General features: G+C 43.3%; 1 protein-coding gene across 1 annotated transcript; it reads right to left on the bottom strand.

The window, feature by feature from the left end:
* Nucleotides 1-1,915: 1,915 nt before the first annotated feature.
* On the bottom strand, nt 1,916-14,755 carry LOC122478312 (cationic amino acid transporter 3-like). The gene is given in 3 exon segments (XM_043571944.1): nt 1,916-2,819; nt 2,821-4,149; nt 14,627-14,755. Coding segments are annotated over 2 exon segments (1,842 nt in total). The 5' UTR covers nt 3,961-4,149; nt 14,627-14,755; the 3' UTR covers nt 1,916-2,117.
* Between the last annotated feature and the right edge of the window lie 5,874 nt (nt 14,756-20,629).

The following is a 20,629-nucleotide window of genomic DNA, read 5'->3' as shown; positions in this document are numbered from 1 at the left end:
ATCACAGTGCTAGTTAGTGGTGGAAACAAGACTAGAACCAAGGACACTTGGCTGTCAGCTGTGCACTTTCTGAACTAGTGGACCAAAGCAGACAATAGTAGAGAAACTTTAAAGTACATGAATACATACATGACCAAGTAGAAGAAGCAACCCCAGGGATTTGTAGCATGGGCAGTGGGTTCAAAGCCAAAGTACTTTGTGATCAGAGGAAAGATCTGGTTTCAATCTACCTGTGTATGTTCTGTTGCCCATCCTCCCTCCTACTCCCCCCCACCCCCACAGCCAAGTGTCAAGCTACACAACCTGCTCAGTGTGCTCTGACCACTTCTTCGTTTTCCTACTGTTGTTCTCTCTGCCTACAGTCTTTCCCTGCTGCCCATGTGTGGCAAAATCCTATTTGTCCATGGAGAGAGCTAACCCAAATGTCATTCCTCTACAGTCTTCTCTGATTTCACCATCAACTGTCATCACTGTGGCAGCCACAAATGGTCATTCTCCACTCTGAATTTCTAAGACACCTCATTTGTATTTACTTATTATGGCAACACTTTTTACTTTTTGTTACAGCTGTGCTTTATCTCTTGTATTAGAATATAAGTTCCTTAAGGGCAGAGGCCATATTTCATCTTTTCTTTTGTCTTTTTCTAATTTTCTTTATTTTTTATTGAAGTATAATTAACACATAGTGTCATTATATTACTCTCAGGTGTATAATAAAATGATTTAACAATTCCATACATTTTTCAGTGCTCAACAAGTTAAGTGTACTCCGAATCCCCTGTATCTATTTTACCCATCCTCCCACCCACTTCTCTTTTGGTAACTACCTGTTTGTTCCTTCTATTTAAGAGTCTGTTTTTTTATTTGTTTGTCTCTTTGGTTGTTTGTTTTATTAAATTCTACATGTGAGTGAAATCATATAGTATTTGTCTTTGACTGACTTATTTCACTTAGCATTACATCTTTTAGTTCCATCCATGTTGTTATAAATTGCAAGGTTTCTTTTGTTTTTTTTCCAATGCTTGATTAATATTCATATATATATGAATATATATATATATGTATATGTATATATATAATCTCCTTTATCCATTCATCTACTGATGGAGACTTGGGTTGCTTCCATATCTTGGTTATTGTATATAGTGCTGCTATAAACATAAGGATGCGTATATCTTTTGGACTTAGTGTAAATAAGAAACTTTTCCATAGAAAAGAAGCAATCAGCAAAACAAAAAGGCAACCTACTGAATGGGAGAAGATATTTGCAAATGATATATCCAATAAGGGGTTAATGCGAAATATACTATGAACTGACATAACTCAACACCAAAAAAATTCATTCAAAACATGGGCAGACACCAACACATACATGAAAAGATGCTCAGCATCATGAATCATAAGGGAAATGCAAATTAAAACTGCAATGATATATTACTTTACACATGTCAGAATGGCTAAAATTAAAAAAAAAAGACAAGAAATAACAAGTATTGGCAAAGATATGGAGAAAAGGGAACCCTCATATACCGTTGGTGGGAATATAAATTGGTGCAGCCACTTTGAAAAACAGTATGGAGGTTTCTAAAAAAAATTAAAAATGTAATTATTATATAATTCAGTAATTCCCTGACTGGGTATTTACCCAAAGGAAACAAAAACACTTTTTCCAGTTTCTTTTAATATTTTTTAGGGGCGCCTGGGTGGCGCAGTCGGTTAAGCGTCCGACTTCAGCCAGGTCACGATCTCGCAGTCCGTGAGTTCGAGCCCCGCGTGGGGCTCTGGGCTGATGGCTCAGAGTCTGGAGCCTGTTTCTGATTCTGTGTCTCCCTCTCTCTCTGCCCCTCCCCCATTCATGCTCTGTCTCTCTCTGTCCCCCCCAAAAAATAAACGTTGAAAAAAAAATTTAAAAAAAAATATTTTTTAAAGCCAATAGGCAGCTACAGACATAACTGAAAAGCAGATAAGGGGGGGGGAAAGAAGGAGCAAAGACACATCCTTGACTCACAATAAATTATTCCCCCACCAATATCCCATAGGAGACCTCATTTCCATCTGCTAAAGAGTACTCAAAATTATTGTGTAGGGGGACCAGACTGCATTCAGGTATGATGATGTCAAACTAAATATGTATGGGCACTGATGAGTTCAAGGTCCACAGTTTTGGCCCTACCTTAAGTGGAGTTGGCCATTCCAACTCCCTCCACACTGTGCTTGATCCCATAGCTGAAATAGATAGCAAGCCCAATAAGCGTGGAGACACCAAATCTGGCCCAGGTGCCAGCTGTCATCTGCATCATAAGGTAAACATTCATGAAGATGCTCAGTAGTGGGACAAGAGGCAGGGCAGGGACCTTAAAGTAAAGGGGACTGGAGCTCTGAGGCTGTCTCCAGATGACCCCAGTGATCCCAGTGATGAGCATCAGGAGCACCATAACCACTGAAATCCACACTGGGTCTCCAGAAAGCAGGACTGGCCACTGGGCCAGCACCAGGCAAAGAAGAGTGAGCAGCAGAGCAAGCAGTGAGGAGCAAACATAGACAACCCGGCCAGAGAGTGGAGTGGGGGAGGAGCTGCCTGGAAAAAGTAGTCCCTGTAGAGTCAGCCTCTCTGCTGCAGGTCCATTCTCCTCCTGCACCTCTGCTTCATTTTCCTCATTCCTCCTCTGAGGCTGGTACCTGAGGATGAGAACACAAAGAGCCACCAGGGAGTAAGCTAGCAGGGACCCAAGTGACCTGAAGTTCACAAGATCAATGAGTCCAAAGAAGACTGCCATGACTGGTGCAGTAATGCCAAAGATCACAGTGGCCACGATGGGTAGCATATGTGCCAGTTTCTATCCTGGCAAGAACAGGGAACAATAGGCCATTCTTTGCCATCTTGTGTATCAATTGACGTATGGGTAACATAGAGCCCAAGAGGCTAGATGAAAGACTACAGAGGAATCCAAAAGCTACAACATAGTAGGCAGGAGCCCAGCCAATATGGAGAAATGCCTCAGGCAAGGTCCTCCCAGGTTGAAGCTTGTAGTAGGGCACCATAAGCGTAAGTGCTGAAGAGACACCAAAATATACTAGAAGGCAGATGAACAGTGAAATCACAATGCCCATGGGGACTGAATGCTGGGGATTCTGGGCTTCTTCAACTCTTTCAAAAATATTGTGGAAACCAATAAATGTATAGAAACAGGTAGCTGCTCCATGGAGAATCCCCTCAAAGCCGAAGGGCACAAATCCTCCAGAGCCCAGGGGGCTCAAGCTAGAGGTGTCATTGAGTCCAGCCATTATGTAGTCGTCTTCTGTGAGCGTCCAGTTGTGCAGATCCCCCTTAATGATTCCAGAGATGATGACAAAACCAAGAACCAAAAGTTTCACCAACGTGATCACTTTGGTAATCAGGAAAAACTGACTATGGTTCAGAGTCTGCAATTCCATGAGCAACAACACAAGGCCCACAACAAAGAAGACTAGATATTCTGCAAGGACTTGGGGAACATACAGTAAGATGCTCTCACGCAGGGTCTGAGAGATCTGGTTCCCAAGCAGATTGGCAAAAGCTAAAGTCCAAGCCCGGGTTACATTGGCTGTATCAGCCACAAGGGAGAAGATGAGGTTCCAGCCAGTGATAAAAGCCCAGAGTTCACCTATAGTGACATAAGTGTAGAGATATGAGGAGCCAGAGAGGGGAACTCGGGCAGTAATCTCAGCATAGCACAGCCCAGACAACACAGAAGATAGGCCGGCCACCAAAAAGCAAATCACGATGGATGGTCCTGCTTGATTGCTGACCACCTCACCAGCCAGGACATACACACCTACACTCACTGTGCGGCCTACACCCAGGGCCACTAAATCCAGAGTGCTCAGTCTTCTCTGTGGGTCATCCTCAGCCACTGGTTCCTTGAGCACAGGTCTATGTACCAGCTTTTGACCAAATCTGCGAAGTGCCTGACGCAGCATCTAGCTGGAATTGAAGAGGATTCCAGGATCAGAAAGCTATAGCAAGCCCAGAAAGCATAGAATCTGGGATTTTGTTCGGTGAGCCGGAGTTAAGCCAAGTTGGGTTGACGCAGCCAAGTTCTGTTGCTCTCAAGGCTTTAAAGCTATTGCTTCGTATTTCATCTGGTATGTGTTATCCCTCTATAATGCCTAAAAAAACAATAAATATTTACTGAACAATGATGTTCAACCAACCACAGAAAACTCAGAAGTCCCATGTCACTTTTTGCAGCCCAAGAATCACAGAAACTGACACCAAAAGATGTCATAGAAAAATCAATCTTGCTTTTCCCCCCAGAAAAAGTGAAAAATACTTCCTAACATTCTCCTATTTTACACACCACATAACATAATCCCATTTGGGTTAATCTAATTCATGTAGCTTCATATACTAATTAAACTATAAGAAGCAACACAGCATGAATATATTATGCGATAATTCACACATGGGATATTTACATGGTGCTTGAGCATGAGTTATGACCCATTAATTCATGGAGTAGAAGGCCTCACTGCAGTTATAGGACTATTTATAACCATCATCTGGGTTTAAAATACAAATAGTGTTCCCTGGGTCTCAAAACCCTTACCTCCAAAATCAGTTAGCCAAGGTCAGATGTCACTTTGGCTCCCTTTACCTCATTCTGAATCATTCATTTAGCTGTGCTGATTGTCACAGAATGTACAGTCCAACTCTTCACTCTTAGCTTCCTATCACAGATGTGATGTGAAAAGAGAGGAAGAGGAAGGAATGGTCAGGGACTGCAAGAACTACCTTCAAGAACTATAAGAACAAGCTGCAGGGTAAGGAAACAATGGAGAAATGAATGCAACATCCAACCAAGAATCCATTACCAAGAACAGAGGAGAGCCAGAAAGGCCATAGTATGAATTCTGGAATTCAGTAAACCTCACCCAAAGCTCCCAGATAAAAATTAACTACAGTTTTACATCCTCAGTTATGAGAGTGTGATGAGTAGGGAGGAAAGAAGTAAGTTACTTAGCTCAGTAGCTCACAACAAAAACAATTCTTTCTGTCTCCTCTCTCTGGATTTCAGAAGAGAAGGTGAGCTCACTTCTGCAGACAGTCTCCTTGCTGGCCACAGTGTGCTCTGTAAACACCTCGCCATCTGTGATGTCAGCTGATAGCCGCCTGGAAAATCTTCCCTGTTCTGTAAGCTTGTATGAAAACACTCACTTGTAACTGTCTATTGATTTTTCACAAGGAGTTATTTTAATGTTCTCAAATCATTGTCTGAATATATTTTCTTAATGAAGAAAACTTTCTAGTAGTTCCCCCTTTCTCCTCCTCTACTGCTACTATTCAAATGGGCCCCTCTTCAAGGGGAGTGAGGCTTTAAATGAAGAATTCACAGCAATGCCCCAGAAATGAGTAGTGGGAAACAGAAAAGACAAAGTCATGCAGACTTTACTCTCCTCTCTACTCTGGCTTTGGTTTTGAGAGAATTTTAGGAAATGTTGTAAGAAGTTTTAAAAAACAGAACAAGTCAAAATTGAAATATCTTCTCTATAGGTTATCAAAAGACAAACTTATGTTGTGGTTCTGACCTTCTGTCTACAAATACATCTAGACTTCTTATTTGCCATCCATCAGTTCCAATGTTATGATTTACCAACAACATGGGAGATAGATAAGGAGGGTCAATTCTTAACTCATGGAACTTTCTATACTATGAATGTAATTGATGTGTCCCCCACCCACCCCCAGTCTTCAAACCCTTCAGTGGTTCCCACTCTCCTTTCCTTCATAATTCTTCCTTCCTTCATCATCTCACCTGTGCTGATTCCCCTATCCTCATCCCCTGCCCAGTTCCTGATCCAGCTGTGAAATTCCACACTCACCCTGTTCTCTTGCCTCTAATGCCCTCTTATCCCTCCCCTTAGTTAACCCCTACTTCTCTTTCAGTTCCCAGCTCAGGTGTTGCTTCCCAAGGAAGCCTCCCCTGACCTTTATGCTGCCCTTCCTATGTATGCCCTTCCTCATAACACCTGGGCTTCTCCCATATGCCATTTATGCTAATGTATCAAAATTCCAGTGGATGTATGTATCTAAATACACATATAGAACATGGACTGGAAGAGCATTTGTTAAATACACTAAAGCAAGTGCATCCAGTGAGGAGGGGAAATAAGAAAGAGCTCAGGATGAAAGGGGAAAATAAAATACCTTGAAAGGGGCCTGACAGAAGGCTATGGTTCTAAAAGTTCATGACTGAGGGAGGGGTTGACTCTACTCAGTACACTTCAGGATCAACAAAGGGACTGCATGAGGTGATGTCATGAGAGGATCTGGTTCAGAGCCTGATAAATGGCAGGCACTCAACAGATTTAAACTGAAGGAGAATCAGAATCCTATAATTGTCAGGACATGGAGAATACAGAGAAGGAATACCTGCTAGAAAGAGGGTGGAGAACAAGGGAAGATGGGGTACTCCACCTACTAGTTCTCTCTGAACCTATTTCCCTTTTCCCAGTTCCTCTTTATCCTTCAGCTCCTTCAACTGTCTCTAGAGGCTTCTTACTGGGCACTAAGGATGCTTGTACCATGTTTCTCTGGGGAACCGTCCCCAGTCACCTACCTCCCAACAAAGAAAAATATGTTTCCTAACATTTGTTCAATCACACACCCCTCTGAGGTTGGTCACCTCAAACTAATGTCATCAACATTCTGAAATCCATCCATGGACCCTGAGCAGGAATCCCAGAGGATGACCATTTAAATGGCAGGGTTGGAGATGGGTAATGAGTTTGATAATTTCTGTTTCATTCAACTATGTTGTGCAGGGTGGCCCTTGAGCTCTTCCCACTTTTACTGAAGATGAGGGACAGTGGATCTGTGGATATAAAGATATCAGAGAAGCAACCCAAAGAACCAAATATCTGGGAATTTAAAAAATCATGTTTTATGACTCCAACAGAAGCAGGCAGAACAAAGAGATGAACAAGCAAACTTGTAGAAGAGAAAGCCAACCCATGATTGGGAATACTGAGAGAGCTTACCACAAATTTAGCTTATAACAACACAGAGAAACTTTGTCCTCAAGCACAATTTCAGAAATGCACTTTCTTTGTGCAGTATTCTGTGGTTATTCCAATGGTTTATATTCAGTCCAGACTTTCTGACCTACCTGTCAGAGCCCCACATTAATTCTTCCCCTATTCTCTGGCCCATCACCTCCTTCCTAACTCAGGTCCTTGCATTCTGATTTAACCTTCCTGGGATGAGCCTTGGGCTTGGGTAAGTTATCTACCCTGCCAGGGATACCCTCCTCACTCCTTTCTTTCCAGTCTTGACCCTCTAGCCTTTTTCAACCCTATTCTACAATCTTCTCCCTTTCCACTTCTAGGAAGCCTTTTGTAAACCATCCCAACTGGTGCCTGGGTGGCTCAATTGATTGGGCATCCAGCTTCAGCTCAGGTCATGAACTTGCGGTTTGTGAGTTTGAGTCCCCACAATGGGCTCTGTGCTGATGGCTCACAGCCTGGAGGCTGCTTCAGATTCTATATCTCCCTGTCTCTCTTGTACTCTGTCTCTCTCTATCTCTCTCTTAAATATAAATAAATAATAAGCAAAAGTTAGGGGAACCTGGGTGGCTCAGTTGGATAAGCGTCTGACTTCAGCTCAGGTCATGATCTCACAGTTCTTGAGTTCGAGCCCCTCGTCGGGTTCTGTGCTGACTGTTCAGAGCCTGGAGCTTACTTTGTATTCTGTGTCTCCTTCTCTTTCTGCCCTTCCCCTGTTCATGCTCTCTCTCTCTCTCAAAAAAAAAAAAAAAGTAAACATTAAAAAAAAGTTAAATAAAAAGAAAGAAAGAAAAGAAAGAAAGAAAGAAAGAAAGAAAGAAAGAAAGAAAGAAAGAAAGAAAGAAAGAAAGAAAGAAAGAAAGAAATGTAGAGAGAGGCCAGGGAACATGAAGCCAGGTTTTATCAATTCCGTAATGCTCCAGGGTTTCCCTTACCTCCTCTCCTCCTTCCTGTATTTCCTTTAGTCTCTGAGCTCCTTCCAAACTTCAAAATAAAAGTTCCATCCCAAGTCTCCCAGAACAACTCTTGTCAAGTTGAACAATCCACCCACAAAATTGCAGGCCATCTTGCTTTCCCAGCCAGCCCCACCCACTCTCCTTTGTCCTGGAGATCATTGGGTTCACTCCTTTGTCTCTAGAAAGGTACTGCCCTCACTCTGGACCTTTCCTATCAAAACATTTTTCCAAGGCAGTAAGTTCCACTGGTCCCCGTGATTGGATGTTAACACTTGATCAGGAAGTTGGCTCTGTGACTCCTCCCAAATAGCCTCAAAGATAGTTTGGATACCAGCTGCCTTGCTAAAAGTTTGATAAAGACTTGAGAGGAAGGCTCCTGAGGCTGTTAAATAATTATTTTTAAGCTCTCAAAGTTTCAGAGAACTGGACTTTAAATGCAGCATCTACAGAGATTATTGCAATCCATTTGTATCCAAGCACAGCTCCTTCCTGATCCCAAAGTATATAGATTCTCTCATCCTCCTTAAAATTTCCAGAAAATGAAAACTCTGGAGCCAATCAAACCAGTGGCTCCCGAACAAACAAGAATAAAATATTCTGGATAGCTGAGTTTCCCCAGAGTTTCTGGATTTCTAACTCAGCACCTCTGCAACTTGGGTAGGAGGCAGTCATAAACACAAGAGTAGAGGCTTTCAGTGTAGGGCAAGAGTTTTAAGTATTAGGAAGTGTTGTGTACATGTATACCAACATGTCCAAAAGTGAAATAGTTCACAATACATATGAAAAGGTAAACAGTCAAAAGCCGTCATGACACTGGTGCTGAGTCTCATGTCCAAGGGTAGAAGAAATTGGTTAACAAATCCAAATGAAAATGGAGTTGTCCCATTTTCTGTTTCAGTTTGTGCCCTCTCTTGAAGTCTGTGTCCAATAATGGTCTTTCATTTATTCAAATATATTGGCCCCATTTATTCATAAAGCAAAGAGAAACACAAACATTTCTCCACTCAAGTTGCTTAAGTTCCTGCAGTAGGAAGCAAACAATAAAAAAAGTAATATGAATAGGTATTGTGTTGGTATTGCAATCAGTACTGCAGAGAAAAAGGAAGCAAGAAAGGGTTAGGATGTGCTCAGTAGGTGTTTTGATTTTAAAATGGGTGCTCCAATACAGCCTGGCCTTCACACTGTTGTGCAACCGTCACCACCATCCATGTCCAGAACTTGTTCGTCTTCCTCAGCTGAAACTGTACCCATAAAGAGTTAGTTCCCATTCTTCCTTCCCTGTAGCCCCTGGAAACCACCATTCTACTTTCTTTCTCTATGATTTTGAGTACTCTAGGTACTCGTATAAGGTACTCGTATAAGTAGAATCATACAATATTGTCATTTTTTGACCAGGTTATTTCACTTAGCATAATGTCTTCAAGGTTCATCCAGCTTGTAACATATGTCGGAATGTCCTTCTCTTTAAAGATGAATAACATTCCATTGTGCGTATATCTCAATCTTGTTTATATATTCATCTACTGATGGGGATTTGCATTGCTTCACCTTTTGGCTGTTGTGAATAATGCTGTTATGAATATGGTTGTAGCTTTTTGAGTCCCTGCTTTCAATTCTATAGGATATATAACCAAGAAGTGGGATTACTGGATCTTGTGGTAATTGGATATTTAATTTTCTGAGAAATCACCATACTGTTTTCCACAGTGGCTGCCCCATTATACATTCCCAACAGCAATGCACAAGCATCTCAATTTTTCCACATCCTTGCCAATAATTGTTATCTTCTAGTCTTTTTAAAGGTAGCCATCCTAAAGGGTGTGAAATGGTGCCACTTGGCTATTTTTGAGGAATAATAAGGAGGTCTGTGGGGCCAGGAAAGAGTGAGTGAGGGGTAAGCAGTAGGGGATGAGGTCAGAGAGAAAGCAGGAAGCCAGATCCTTCATTGTAGGGTCTGACAATCAGTGTGAAGACTTTAGCTGTTACTCTAGGTGTGATGGGCACCCTAGAAAAAGTGATAGTTTTACATGTTGACTACTGATTTTCATGTTATGTAAACTAAGTATTGGGTTCTGTAAGGAAAATCCTCCTCTAGAGTTTGAAAACAAGGCATGGAGACAAGTTTTGTAGAGATCTCAATAGATGTCTAGTGTATCTGGTAATACGACAAGGACTGAACTAACTGCATTCTTGCCTCTGCCTCCCTCTCTAGGTGCCAAAGCAGAGATGCCATACAGCCACCCATGGGACACACACACACACACACACACTCCCACCCAAACCTTGCACAAGGGGAACACCCAGTTAGAGAAGAGGTCAGGAGTAGTAGGTGGGGGGGGGGGTTGCTGAGGAGCAGAGCTTCTGTCTGATGACGCTGAAGCATGCCTTTCCTTCCCCAGATGAAGCCTGAGGTACAAAGAGTTAATTTTCCACAGCCAAGAAAGTACCCCACAATTTACAGTCTAGTTTGGTGATGTCAGACATCTGACATGAGAACTGAGGTCCAAGTCTCTTTCACCACAACAAAGTGAAAGTACAAAGGGAGTAACCCAAGTCAGCTGAAATAAAGTGCAATATCTGTGACATTTATATTTTTCTCCAGTGTCATCACCTTGAAAAATGAACACATGCACAGCACAGAGTTTTATTACTTCCACTGCTTTATGTTATTTGGAAAAGTAGGTCACCTAGTGCTTTGGCATTAGGCAACATACATGATACTCAAACTGTAATAACTACATTGAGTCTAACCTGCAGAAGTGGGGAGTGGTACAATAGTCAAATGATCGGATTGTATGTAAAACAGGATTTCATTTGTTTCAGGAGGATGGAGAAGTATCCATGAAATGCCCTTATACTATAAGCTCCCAAAGAAAAGAATTTTCTCCATTTGCTACCATTTTTCCTGTACTGTCTGTAGATACCTACAATTATGGGATCATTGTACTTTGGGTTGAATCTAAAGTGATAAATTGGATGGTTCTTTAAGTTGAAACCACAAAAAAATTTCTAAGTGAGAAAGACTGGATTCAATCTATTAAAGATCAGATTTCAACTAAGTGTATCTGAATACAAAGACAAATTCTAAATTAGAAAATTCAAGCACCATAGTGATTGTTTGTATAAAAGAACTCAAACAAAAGCAACATCTTTCTACCCCCAAAATTATAAACACCACCACAATTATTCCCAAGTCATCATGTACTCATATACACACAGTGCAAGACAACGGTGGCAAATAGTGGATTTTCCCTCAGTGGGAATTTACAATTAAGGGCATTTCATGAGCACTTCACCACCAGCCAAAATAAGTAAAAGATATATAACTAAGAACTAGGAAGGGTAATCCTAAATTGTAAATGAATAGTCAAGGCAAGAGTATGTCAAGATACCAGATGGTTTCCCAGTTGATGAAAGGTAAGAGTTGTAAGGACCTCATTTTCCTTGTTGGCAAGACTATGAGTGTCTTCTGTGCACCATGGGTCAGCCTGAGAAGGCCACATGGAAGAGGGGGAATTACCCTATTTTGGCATTGTATGTAACTGTTTCCCAGGACAACATCAATTCAAGCTACATCTTCATGTTGGGCCATGATCCAATAAATAGAGACTCTTTTAGGTCTTCTTCCATGCCCCCCACCAAAAACACAAAATAAACTCCACCACACCTTGAACCAGTAAATCCAGTTTGCCAACTAAACAGATTCAGGTAAACATTTGCTACAGATACTAGTACAGATCTAGATATTAACATATATTAATAATAATAATAATAATAATAATAATAATAAATTAATTAAAGATAATAATAATTCTCAGTCTTGGTCTGTGCAGAAAAGGAAAGGAGAGAGAAACCACTGCAGTAGTCATAAATGTGTAACTTATTCCCTGGGGAAAGAGAAGTAAATGTCGGATAGCTTCCTTGAAAAGTTGTAAAGAGGAGCGCCTGGGTGGCTCAGTCGGTTAAGCGTCCAACTTCACCTCAGGTCATGATCTCACAGTCTGTGAGTTTGAACCCCGCTTCAGGCTCTGTGCTGACAGCTCAGAGACTGGGGCCTGTTTCAGATTCTGTGTCTCTCTCTCTCTCTCTGACCCTCCCCCATTCATGCTCTGTCTCTCTCTGTCTCAAAAATAAACGTTAAAAAAATTAAAAAAAAAGAAAAGTTGTAAAGAAACGCTGAAGTAACCAAGCTCAAACTAAAGAAAATAAATATCCAAACTTATCTCCCTGGAGTCTTCTGAGAACAACCTCACTAAGCGATCACTTACTAGGCATCCTCATCCTCCCACTTATGATTTTACTTTGTGCTGTATTCTATTTGCATGTTACTTGGAAGAAGATTTTGTCTCCCTTTCTAAAATAAAAACTCCTTATGGTAGAATGTGCTTCATGTTCTCTCAATGAGGTTAGAAACCCTAATTCTGCAAGTGAATATCACTAGGTACAACCAAGACTTGAACTTGAAGATATGGTAGTCCACAAATTGTATGCTCATTAGACCTACAGGAAACACAACCACCTCTTCCAACTATCCTACCTACCCTACCACCCCCAGCACAAAACCTCTCAAATCTCATCCCAGTCTGGCAGAGGCTGAATTCCAAGTGAGAGAAAACCCACCCTGACGCAGACTAACACACTCCAGACCAACTGTATGTAGGCCAAATGCATTAAGCCAAATGTAGACTAATTTATCTGTAGATGTAGACCAAAACATTTTCACTTCCTTCCCAAAATACCTGTATAGTCCTTGTTACATGCAGATACCATACTATCATTGCACCATTATTTAGGTAAACAGATAGCCAGAGCTTCTCAAGAGGCTGTGTATACTCCATATTATCTAGTATCTTTCTGGTATGGCTGTGAACAAGCACCCTGTCTTAGTCCTTCTGGAATAACTGGAGAGAAGACAGAGCTAAGTGCAACATTCTTGATTTATGATTTCACACATTTACAGGCTTAGTTTCAGTCAGAATTCTGTTTTGAAAATCATTTACATTTGTATGACACCAAAACAAGGTGATCAACTTGACAAGTTAGAAAAGCCTGAGCTTCTGTTTCTAGATGTTTTCATAAATTAGATGGGCTACCAGTAAGAATCAGAATCAGATTTTTCTAACAAGAATCAAAGAGAGCTGGGAAAAGCCAGGAAGGATGTGCAATTAAGGGATTAGAAAATGATATGATACATTGATGTCAACAGTGCAACTCAGTTTTTTCTCTACTTCCCCCCTACAATTGTCTACTCCCTTTTCTCAACCTGAATCTTATCAACAAAGAACATCTAATAAAAGTCCTCAGGAGAAAGCAGTAGAAGTAAATCCATCTGCCTGTCTGCCTTATTATCCAAACCACAACTGTCATGTAGCTGAGCACTAATCTACACTCATTTTTTCCAAGAAGCCTTGCTAAACAGCTTTGTTTTTCCTCCCAAAACCTTCATTCCCTTGTAAATTCAGAATCTAGAAACTTATCCAGTTATCCCATGTATCACTATACCCTTGTCTCCACTTTTAGACTGCAGTTATGAGTGGTCAGAGCCCATTGCTCCTTCTTCTGTACTTCCTCACAATATACACCTTCAGTATTACATTGCATACAAAGTGACTTAGGAAACGCTGTTATCCCTCTGGTTATCTTCCTTCATATATTTAAATATGTCCTTCTGTCCTCCCATATAAGTACTTGGCCATCACTTTCTCTCTGTCCTGTCTCACCAGACTGTGCTTGGTTCCTCTCATAGCCCTAGGTAGCTGCAGCACACCCTCACCATGACCCTTGGAAAGTTAATTTGTTTTGCTTTGTTTTGTTGTAGGAGGGTCATCAGATCATCTGAGTCATATGAAAGTTGTATCATGCCTCACAGTCCTGAGTTCTCATCCATGTATAGATCAGTATGACTTCTCCACTAAGACTCAACTGCCTCACCGCAGCTTGGGAATCATAATCTAAAACAGATAGCCTCCGCCACTGCTTTTTAAGGGATACTTTTTATCTTTCTCTCCTTGTTGTTTCTAATCCCTACTCTGCTTTATCACTGCTCAGTACTAAAATAAAAAAGGAACGAGGATAAACCAAAAAGAAGATAATCAAAAAATCATTTTTATCAATTTGGAATTTGCTTGATGAAATAAATTGGCCTTTCCACATGATTTTGCTTAAACTAAGGTTAAAATAAATCTGCCTTCTGGAAGCATATAACATGTATCAGTTGATAGTGGAGATAAGTTGCCTAAGAACTTCTAGAGGGCAAGAGAAAGACAACCTAGAAATAAACATTTGACACATGCAATCAATGAATCAAGTGTTGTGCATGGATAAGTGTTGTCTGTGCTTCTGGTGTTGGGGTAAAGCCCACAGTGTACATGGCAGTGGGGAGGAGGGTAAGCAGTGAATAATTAAAGAGGCCTTAAATTAAAGTGTTGCAAAGGGCCTTAAATTAAAGTGTTGCAAATATGTTTTAAGATAACAGCAAACTGCCACTTTGAGACCCAGTGCTATAGGACCACTTGGCAGACACACCCCAGGGGAACTTAGGAATCTTTCCTCCTACAGCCTGACCTGGCCTATAATCAATCTACAACAAAATTTTTTTAAATTAGATAAGAATGGTGGGGAGGTACCTTCAGCAGCTGTAAAAATAGATATCTGTCTCCTTCAGCATGGAGGAAGAAGACTCTTGAATCCTCTCTGATGATGGCAGACCACCTTGGCAAACCAGATCTGCTATTTTGCAAAGTCCACAGCAATGTCTTCCCTAAGAAGCCATGACACAGAGACTTTCAGAATCTCAAGTGAGAAAGTGTGGCAAAACATGAAGGAGGAAGCAGAGCCAAGTGGAAGAATATTCATTCACTGAAAGAACATGTCTAAGCATACTATGTGCTGGGCCCTGTCAGAAAGACAAAGCTGAAGAGAACAAGCTCTGCTACATGTCAGAAAGGAAAACCAGGAAGGACGGAAGGACAAGGAGGTGGGAAGGATGCTGGAAGAGAAACACCAAGGAATACCCTCCCATGACTTATATTTTCTTCAGCAGAGATGAGAGCTTCTGGTCTGGAGAACAGAGTGTAGTTCTCTAAATCACTCTGACCCCAGCAAACTTACCTGCCCTTCCTCAACTCATAAAGCCTCTAGTCTGCACCCTCTCTGGTGCTAGGAATATCCTCTGCTCAAACCCTACAGGGCTTCCACAGCCAGGGATATTCCAAACCCAGCCTCTTTTTCTCTGGCCCAGTCTGTTTTCTTGCCAACCCTACAAACACTAGAGATCACTTACCAGTTGGCTTTTTCTGTCTCAGAAGAGAAAGACTTGAGAAGAATGTGCAAGCCAAACCCAGGGACAGGTAAGGAGGTTAGCCAAGCAGAGTTAGGACTTGGAGTGGAGGTTAGCTGGGCCGTCAGGGAGTTGGGGCCCTCAAGAGCCAGGCCCTTCTGGAGGCTAGGCCCTCAGGAGGTGGGGCCCTAGGAAGGCTGGGTCTCTATGAGTTGGGGTTATTGGGAGGCAAGTATATGGGAAGGGTGGGAAAGGGTGAAGTAAGTGGCTTAGCTGGAATCCTGGAGAAAAGCTGGAGCTGGGCAGTAGACTAGTAGGGGCCTTCATTGTGAGAAGGTAGACTGAGGGCTTAAATGGGACTTTGTTGGAGACTTTGTGGCAGCAAGGTCTGAATTTAGAAGTAAAGAAGCTTCTGGAGGTGCCTGGATGGCTCTGTCAGTTAAGCGTCTGACTTCGGCTCAGGTCACAATCTCACTGCTCGTGAGTTCAAGCTCCACATTGGGCTCTGTGCTGACAGCTCAGAGACTACAGCCTGCTTGATTCTGTGTCTCTATCTCTGCTGGCCCCTCTTCTGTTCGCTCTCTCTCTCTCTCTCTCTCAAAAATAAACATTAAAAAAATAAAAATAATTAGAACTGAAGAAGCTTCCCAAAGTCCTGGGTATGGAAGAGATCCTAGTTGGAAGAAGGAGAATGTTGGGATCTGAGTGGAGTACATCCTGTGGTAATTTGGAGGCCAGTCCCAGATCCAGCTAAAGGGTCCACTCTGTAGCCCTTTAAACAAGGATAAAAGCATCCTCCTCTGACACCTCTCCCAGAATCTCCTACTAGGTTTCTCTACCATCATCAACCATCCCAGTCCTCCACCCATGTTTCTTATCTTCCAGGAATAAAACCAAAAGGGATCTGGTTAAGTTTTACCATGAGGGATTTCCTGAGGTACTCATAGTATAGTCTAACTGAATGTGCATTGAGCATTGTGCTGGAGGAAGTAACAAAAAAGACGTAGTTTCTGCCTAGAGAACTTTCTGCTTAAGACATTCAAAACATAGGACTTCCAAGACCCTGAAATAGTGACCAAAGGAAGGTGCCTCATCCTTCCCAGGATGTTAATCTTCAAATAGAGGCAAGACTCTCAGAGATGGAGAAGGTGGGGCCTACTTAGAGACTGAGGGCTGAATGGACAAATGATGGGGCAAGAAGCCAACGGTCTCAAGGTAAAGGGGCACCACTTGCTCTCTGTGATAGCGCTAGATTCCTCTAAACCTTAAAATAGTTTACTTAAAGACTGGGGTGGAGGTGGAAGGAGGGGAGAGAAAGGTAGCAGCAGGATTTAATAGGGACATAGTCTATATTAACTGTACTAAAAGCATTGAAATTGAAGAACAAAGAATTGCTCCAGATATCAGGAAGAATTTCCAACAGAGGAAAACCTACAAATCACATTGACTCTGCCTTAGCACATCTCCATTAGGCATGGATGAAGGGCACTAACTGAGCATGACCTTTGTTCCAGGCACTATGCTGGGTAGTGAATGAGTGGCCCAGCCAGGATTATAAGGCCAAAATTCCTGGAGGCAAAAGAGACAGGCAGGAATTTGAAGGATGTGTGCCATGACAGAACAGTAGGGGAAGGGGCTTCTGGGCGTTTGATTTGGGGGCATCTGTGTCATCTGTTCCAACATTCTAGGCTATCTTACCTTGTCTCAAGGTTGGATTTTCCCAGATGTGCATCTGCCCTAGGGAATAAAGGGCAGATACAGGTGGAGGGTCTATCTATCCTCGCATCTGTTCCTGACAGTAATCCTTCCTCTTTCTTCCTGTGCCATTCACTAACTTCTTGGTAGAATGTGGGAGGCTGGGGGAATTTCAAAGTTCCCCAGCCAATCACCAGGTAAGGAAAATAATTGACCCAGGGCTGGTGGGGTTGGGGGGAATGCAGAGGACACAGCAATGGGGTCATAAGTCTCTCCTGTACAAGGTGGGACAGAATGGGGCAGTTGGAGCCCACTAGGTGATTTCACATGAACTATCTGAACCTTGAGGGGTGAGAGGAGGGAAGAGGAAAGAGGCAAGGGTGTCAACCAGAGACAGGGGAAGAGGCTGAAGGATACAGAGATAAGAGAAGCAAAGAAGAGAGATAGAAGGGAGGCAAGAGAGGGAACAAGGGTGGGGGGGAGGCAGCAAAAAAAGATACTGGAGGAGATGTGGGTGGACAAACTAAAAGGCTCACAGGGTGAAATTCACAAAAAAAGTGATGGGAAAAGAGACCCTCAGAGACTGAGGAAGTGAAGCATGGAGAAAGCAGCCAGATAGAAGGGCTGATGACAGATTCATTCCAGGAAAATCTCAGACCACAAAATATTTGGAATCAGAGATACAGAAGGGTTTAGTGCTTTCCTGACACTAAAAGTTACTGCCTTGTGAGGTTTAGTGTCAGGGAAGCAGGCAGCTGGAGAGATTCCATCTCTAGTGAGGTAGTGCTTTCCTTTAGAAACTCCAGGGTACCTGTATGAGTGTGTGTATGTGTGTGTTTAAGTGTATGTGTGTGTGCATGTGTATTCACTTGACATGCATGAGGGGAAAGGAGGAATGGATCTGATGGTCCAGGAGTCCAGGTCCTGTCTGGAGGTGAGAGTATTTCAGGAGCTGGACTCTCAGACCCTCTGCAGCCCTAGCAGACACAGACCCATGACTGCAGGGACAGAGGGTGGCCAGTCCTGCCACCGCAGAATGAATGCAGGCTGGACATTGGGCAGCCTCTGTCCTCCCTGGGATTGAATTTGCTCCCGATTCACATGGTTTCCTGTGTTCTGTGGTTCAATCCAGTCTCCATTCTCCCTTCTTGTCCACACTCACAGGCATTTCCTACGTCCAGAGCTTAGAGCACTTGTTAGACTCAACCATATGAAATTCTTGATAGTCACTTGGTTTTGGTTTATACAGTCTATTACTTTCACTCTTCCCTCTTCCGAACATATTTTTTGATTTCAGGCTAAAGAGACAGGAGAGCAGACTGAGGAAGGGCAAATAACAAGAGCTAATATTTATTGAGTGCATACAGTGTGCTGAGAGTGTTGCATCCTTACCACAGCACTAATTCTCACTACAGTCCCAGGGATTATTTCCTGCAACTCCTGTGACTATTTCCTACCTTTTACAGGTGGATGAGACCAGGTGAAGAGGCTTCATGGGGAGGAACAGGGTTGGGATTCCAATTCAGCTCAAGACCTCCTGTTTCACCACTGCCCTCCCCCCCACACTCCCACAACCAGGGGTGTTCTGGCAGAGACTGGGAACCAGAAGGCAATGCCTGCAGCTTCATAACAGGAAGGGGGTTTAGTGAAAGAGGCCAAAATGGAACTCTGCCTGGGACATAAGAGCCTCCATAGAAGGGGGTGAGGGCAAGCCCAGGGACCACACCTGAAACCAAGTGGGATAAGGGCCCTTTCCATGGAGAGCCAGTAAGGAGACTAGGACATGAAGCCAGCTGTGGGCAGAGTGCAGGAGGGGGCAAGGAGGATCGAGGATCTTCAGGGGGAGACCGAGGGCAGTGTAGACAGAGCAGCAGTGAGACAAAGGAGAGGATTCAGGCTACAGAGTATACGCCACCAGGGAGGTAGCAATAGCAGCTGCATGGGAAAGAAAGATAAAGTCCAGGGTGAAGGATGAAAAACAGGAGTGAGGGAGAGACCCTGTGGGAAAGATGTGAGATTGAGGTAAATAGAGGAACCTGGGGTTAGAGGCAGTGCTCAGAGATGGGGAGCAGGCATCTTTTGAGAGGAGGGAGAGAAGGGAAGAATGGGGGAAGGTGATAGTACTGGGGAAGGAGTAAAGGAGGAGGGTGCACACACACACTCACACATGCACTCATACCTTCCAAGTCAAAAGGAGCAATTATGTGGTTACTGGCTACTAGGTCCCAATGAGCACCCCAGCCCCATCTCCTCAAATGCTGGCAGGCTTTTTAAGGCAATGGAACAAAGGCCCTCAGGACTTGGAGGATGGCTGGGGAAGAGGGAAATCATGAACCAGTGTGTGTGGTGTGTCCTTCTGTGCCTGGCATGCCTGTGGGTGGCTAAGAGTGTGTGTACATGTAAGTGCACTTGCTCCAAAGAGCAGCCTGTGCCTGCAGGACTCTCTGTCTGTTTGTTGTCCCTATGACTCTTCATGTGAGTTACTCCTCAGTAGGAAGAGTCTTCACGTGGTTTATAATGAATGTTTCTGGTCGCTCTGGCATAGTCTTTTGCCATTTTGCTGTTTGCTTTTCTTATCAGGACCTCAACGGGAACAGATGGGGCCAGTTGTGGGAGAGAGATGGTAATTCTTGGGCAGTCAGTGATTCCCCCCACTTCTCTTACACACAGGAGCATGCGCGTGCCTGCGCACACACACACACACACATCCTTGCACACACACTGCTGTCCACTACATGCAGCCAATGAAAATACAACAAAAGCAATCAAGGTACCATTCACACATGACCACATGGAGACTCACAGGGTGAGTCAGAACAGGGTGCTCAGACATAGTAATATGCCAATCACTCACACAGATGGAGAAACAAGAGCCTGGGGCACAAAGCCACTAGGATGCATATCATGCCCCTCAAACACACACATACACAGAAGACATGCAAACCTGGGTATATCTTCTCCAGACAATTGTGCACAAACATACCACTGCCTAACACATCTCAGGGCACCCTCCAGTAGGGTCCCAATAGCTCTCCTAGCAAATGCAGAACACCTAGACTGGTCATAAGATCTGCCCCTTTCCATTCCCCTTCATGCTGCTTCCCCAGTCAAGCTGTTTATCCAGGCCAGAAAAGCTGTCTCCTGCCTGTATTATGGTTCGCTCATCCTGCTTCAGAAGCAACACAGAGAGAGGTTCTCTTCTTCTTTTCTTCCTCCACCCCATGTCCTATTGGTTTTCTCCTTCTACACCCCGCTCATGACCCCCCATCCTCCAAGCAGCCTTTCCTAATGAACTAACTGGCCCTGATTCTGAATGTGCCCTACTCCCAGTGTAGTCCTGCAGTCTCTGGGGTGAGCTGATAAGGAGTGTTAAGAGGGGACAAGGCAGGTAGTCCTTCGTGTGGAAAATGGAGGTTAGGATGCCAAGCAGGCTCGACTGAAGCCCTCTGCTCTTCACAGAACATTCTCCAGGACTGCAGACTCGGGTTGCCCTCCTGTCTGTTGTGCTGGCTGCTCAGGCCCTTAGAGTTGCCCATCCCACTCCCCAGTTAGTCTACTGGGAGCCACTTGAAATTCTGGGAGGGCGCTCGAGGTCCCGTTGGACAGGTATCTGTATGTCTGGAACACTCTGTGAGAAGAGGAGTGAGGAGAGGCA

The sequence above is a fragment of the Prionailurus bengalensis genome, unplaced genomic scaffold (assembly GCF_016509475.1).
Source record: "Prionailurus bengalensis isolate Pbe53 unplaced genomic scaffold, Fcat_Pben_1.1_paternal_pri Un_scaffold_49, whole genome shotgun sequence".
Classification (NCBI taxonomy): Eukaryota; Metazoa; Chordata; class Mammalia; order Carnivora; family Felidae; genus Prionailurus; species Prionailurus bengalensis.
Note: the sequence above shows the minus strand (reverse complement) of the source record. Positions and strands in the feature narration are given on the sequence as shown.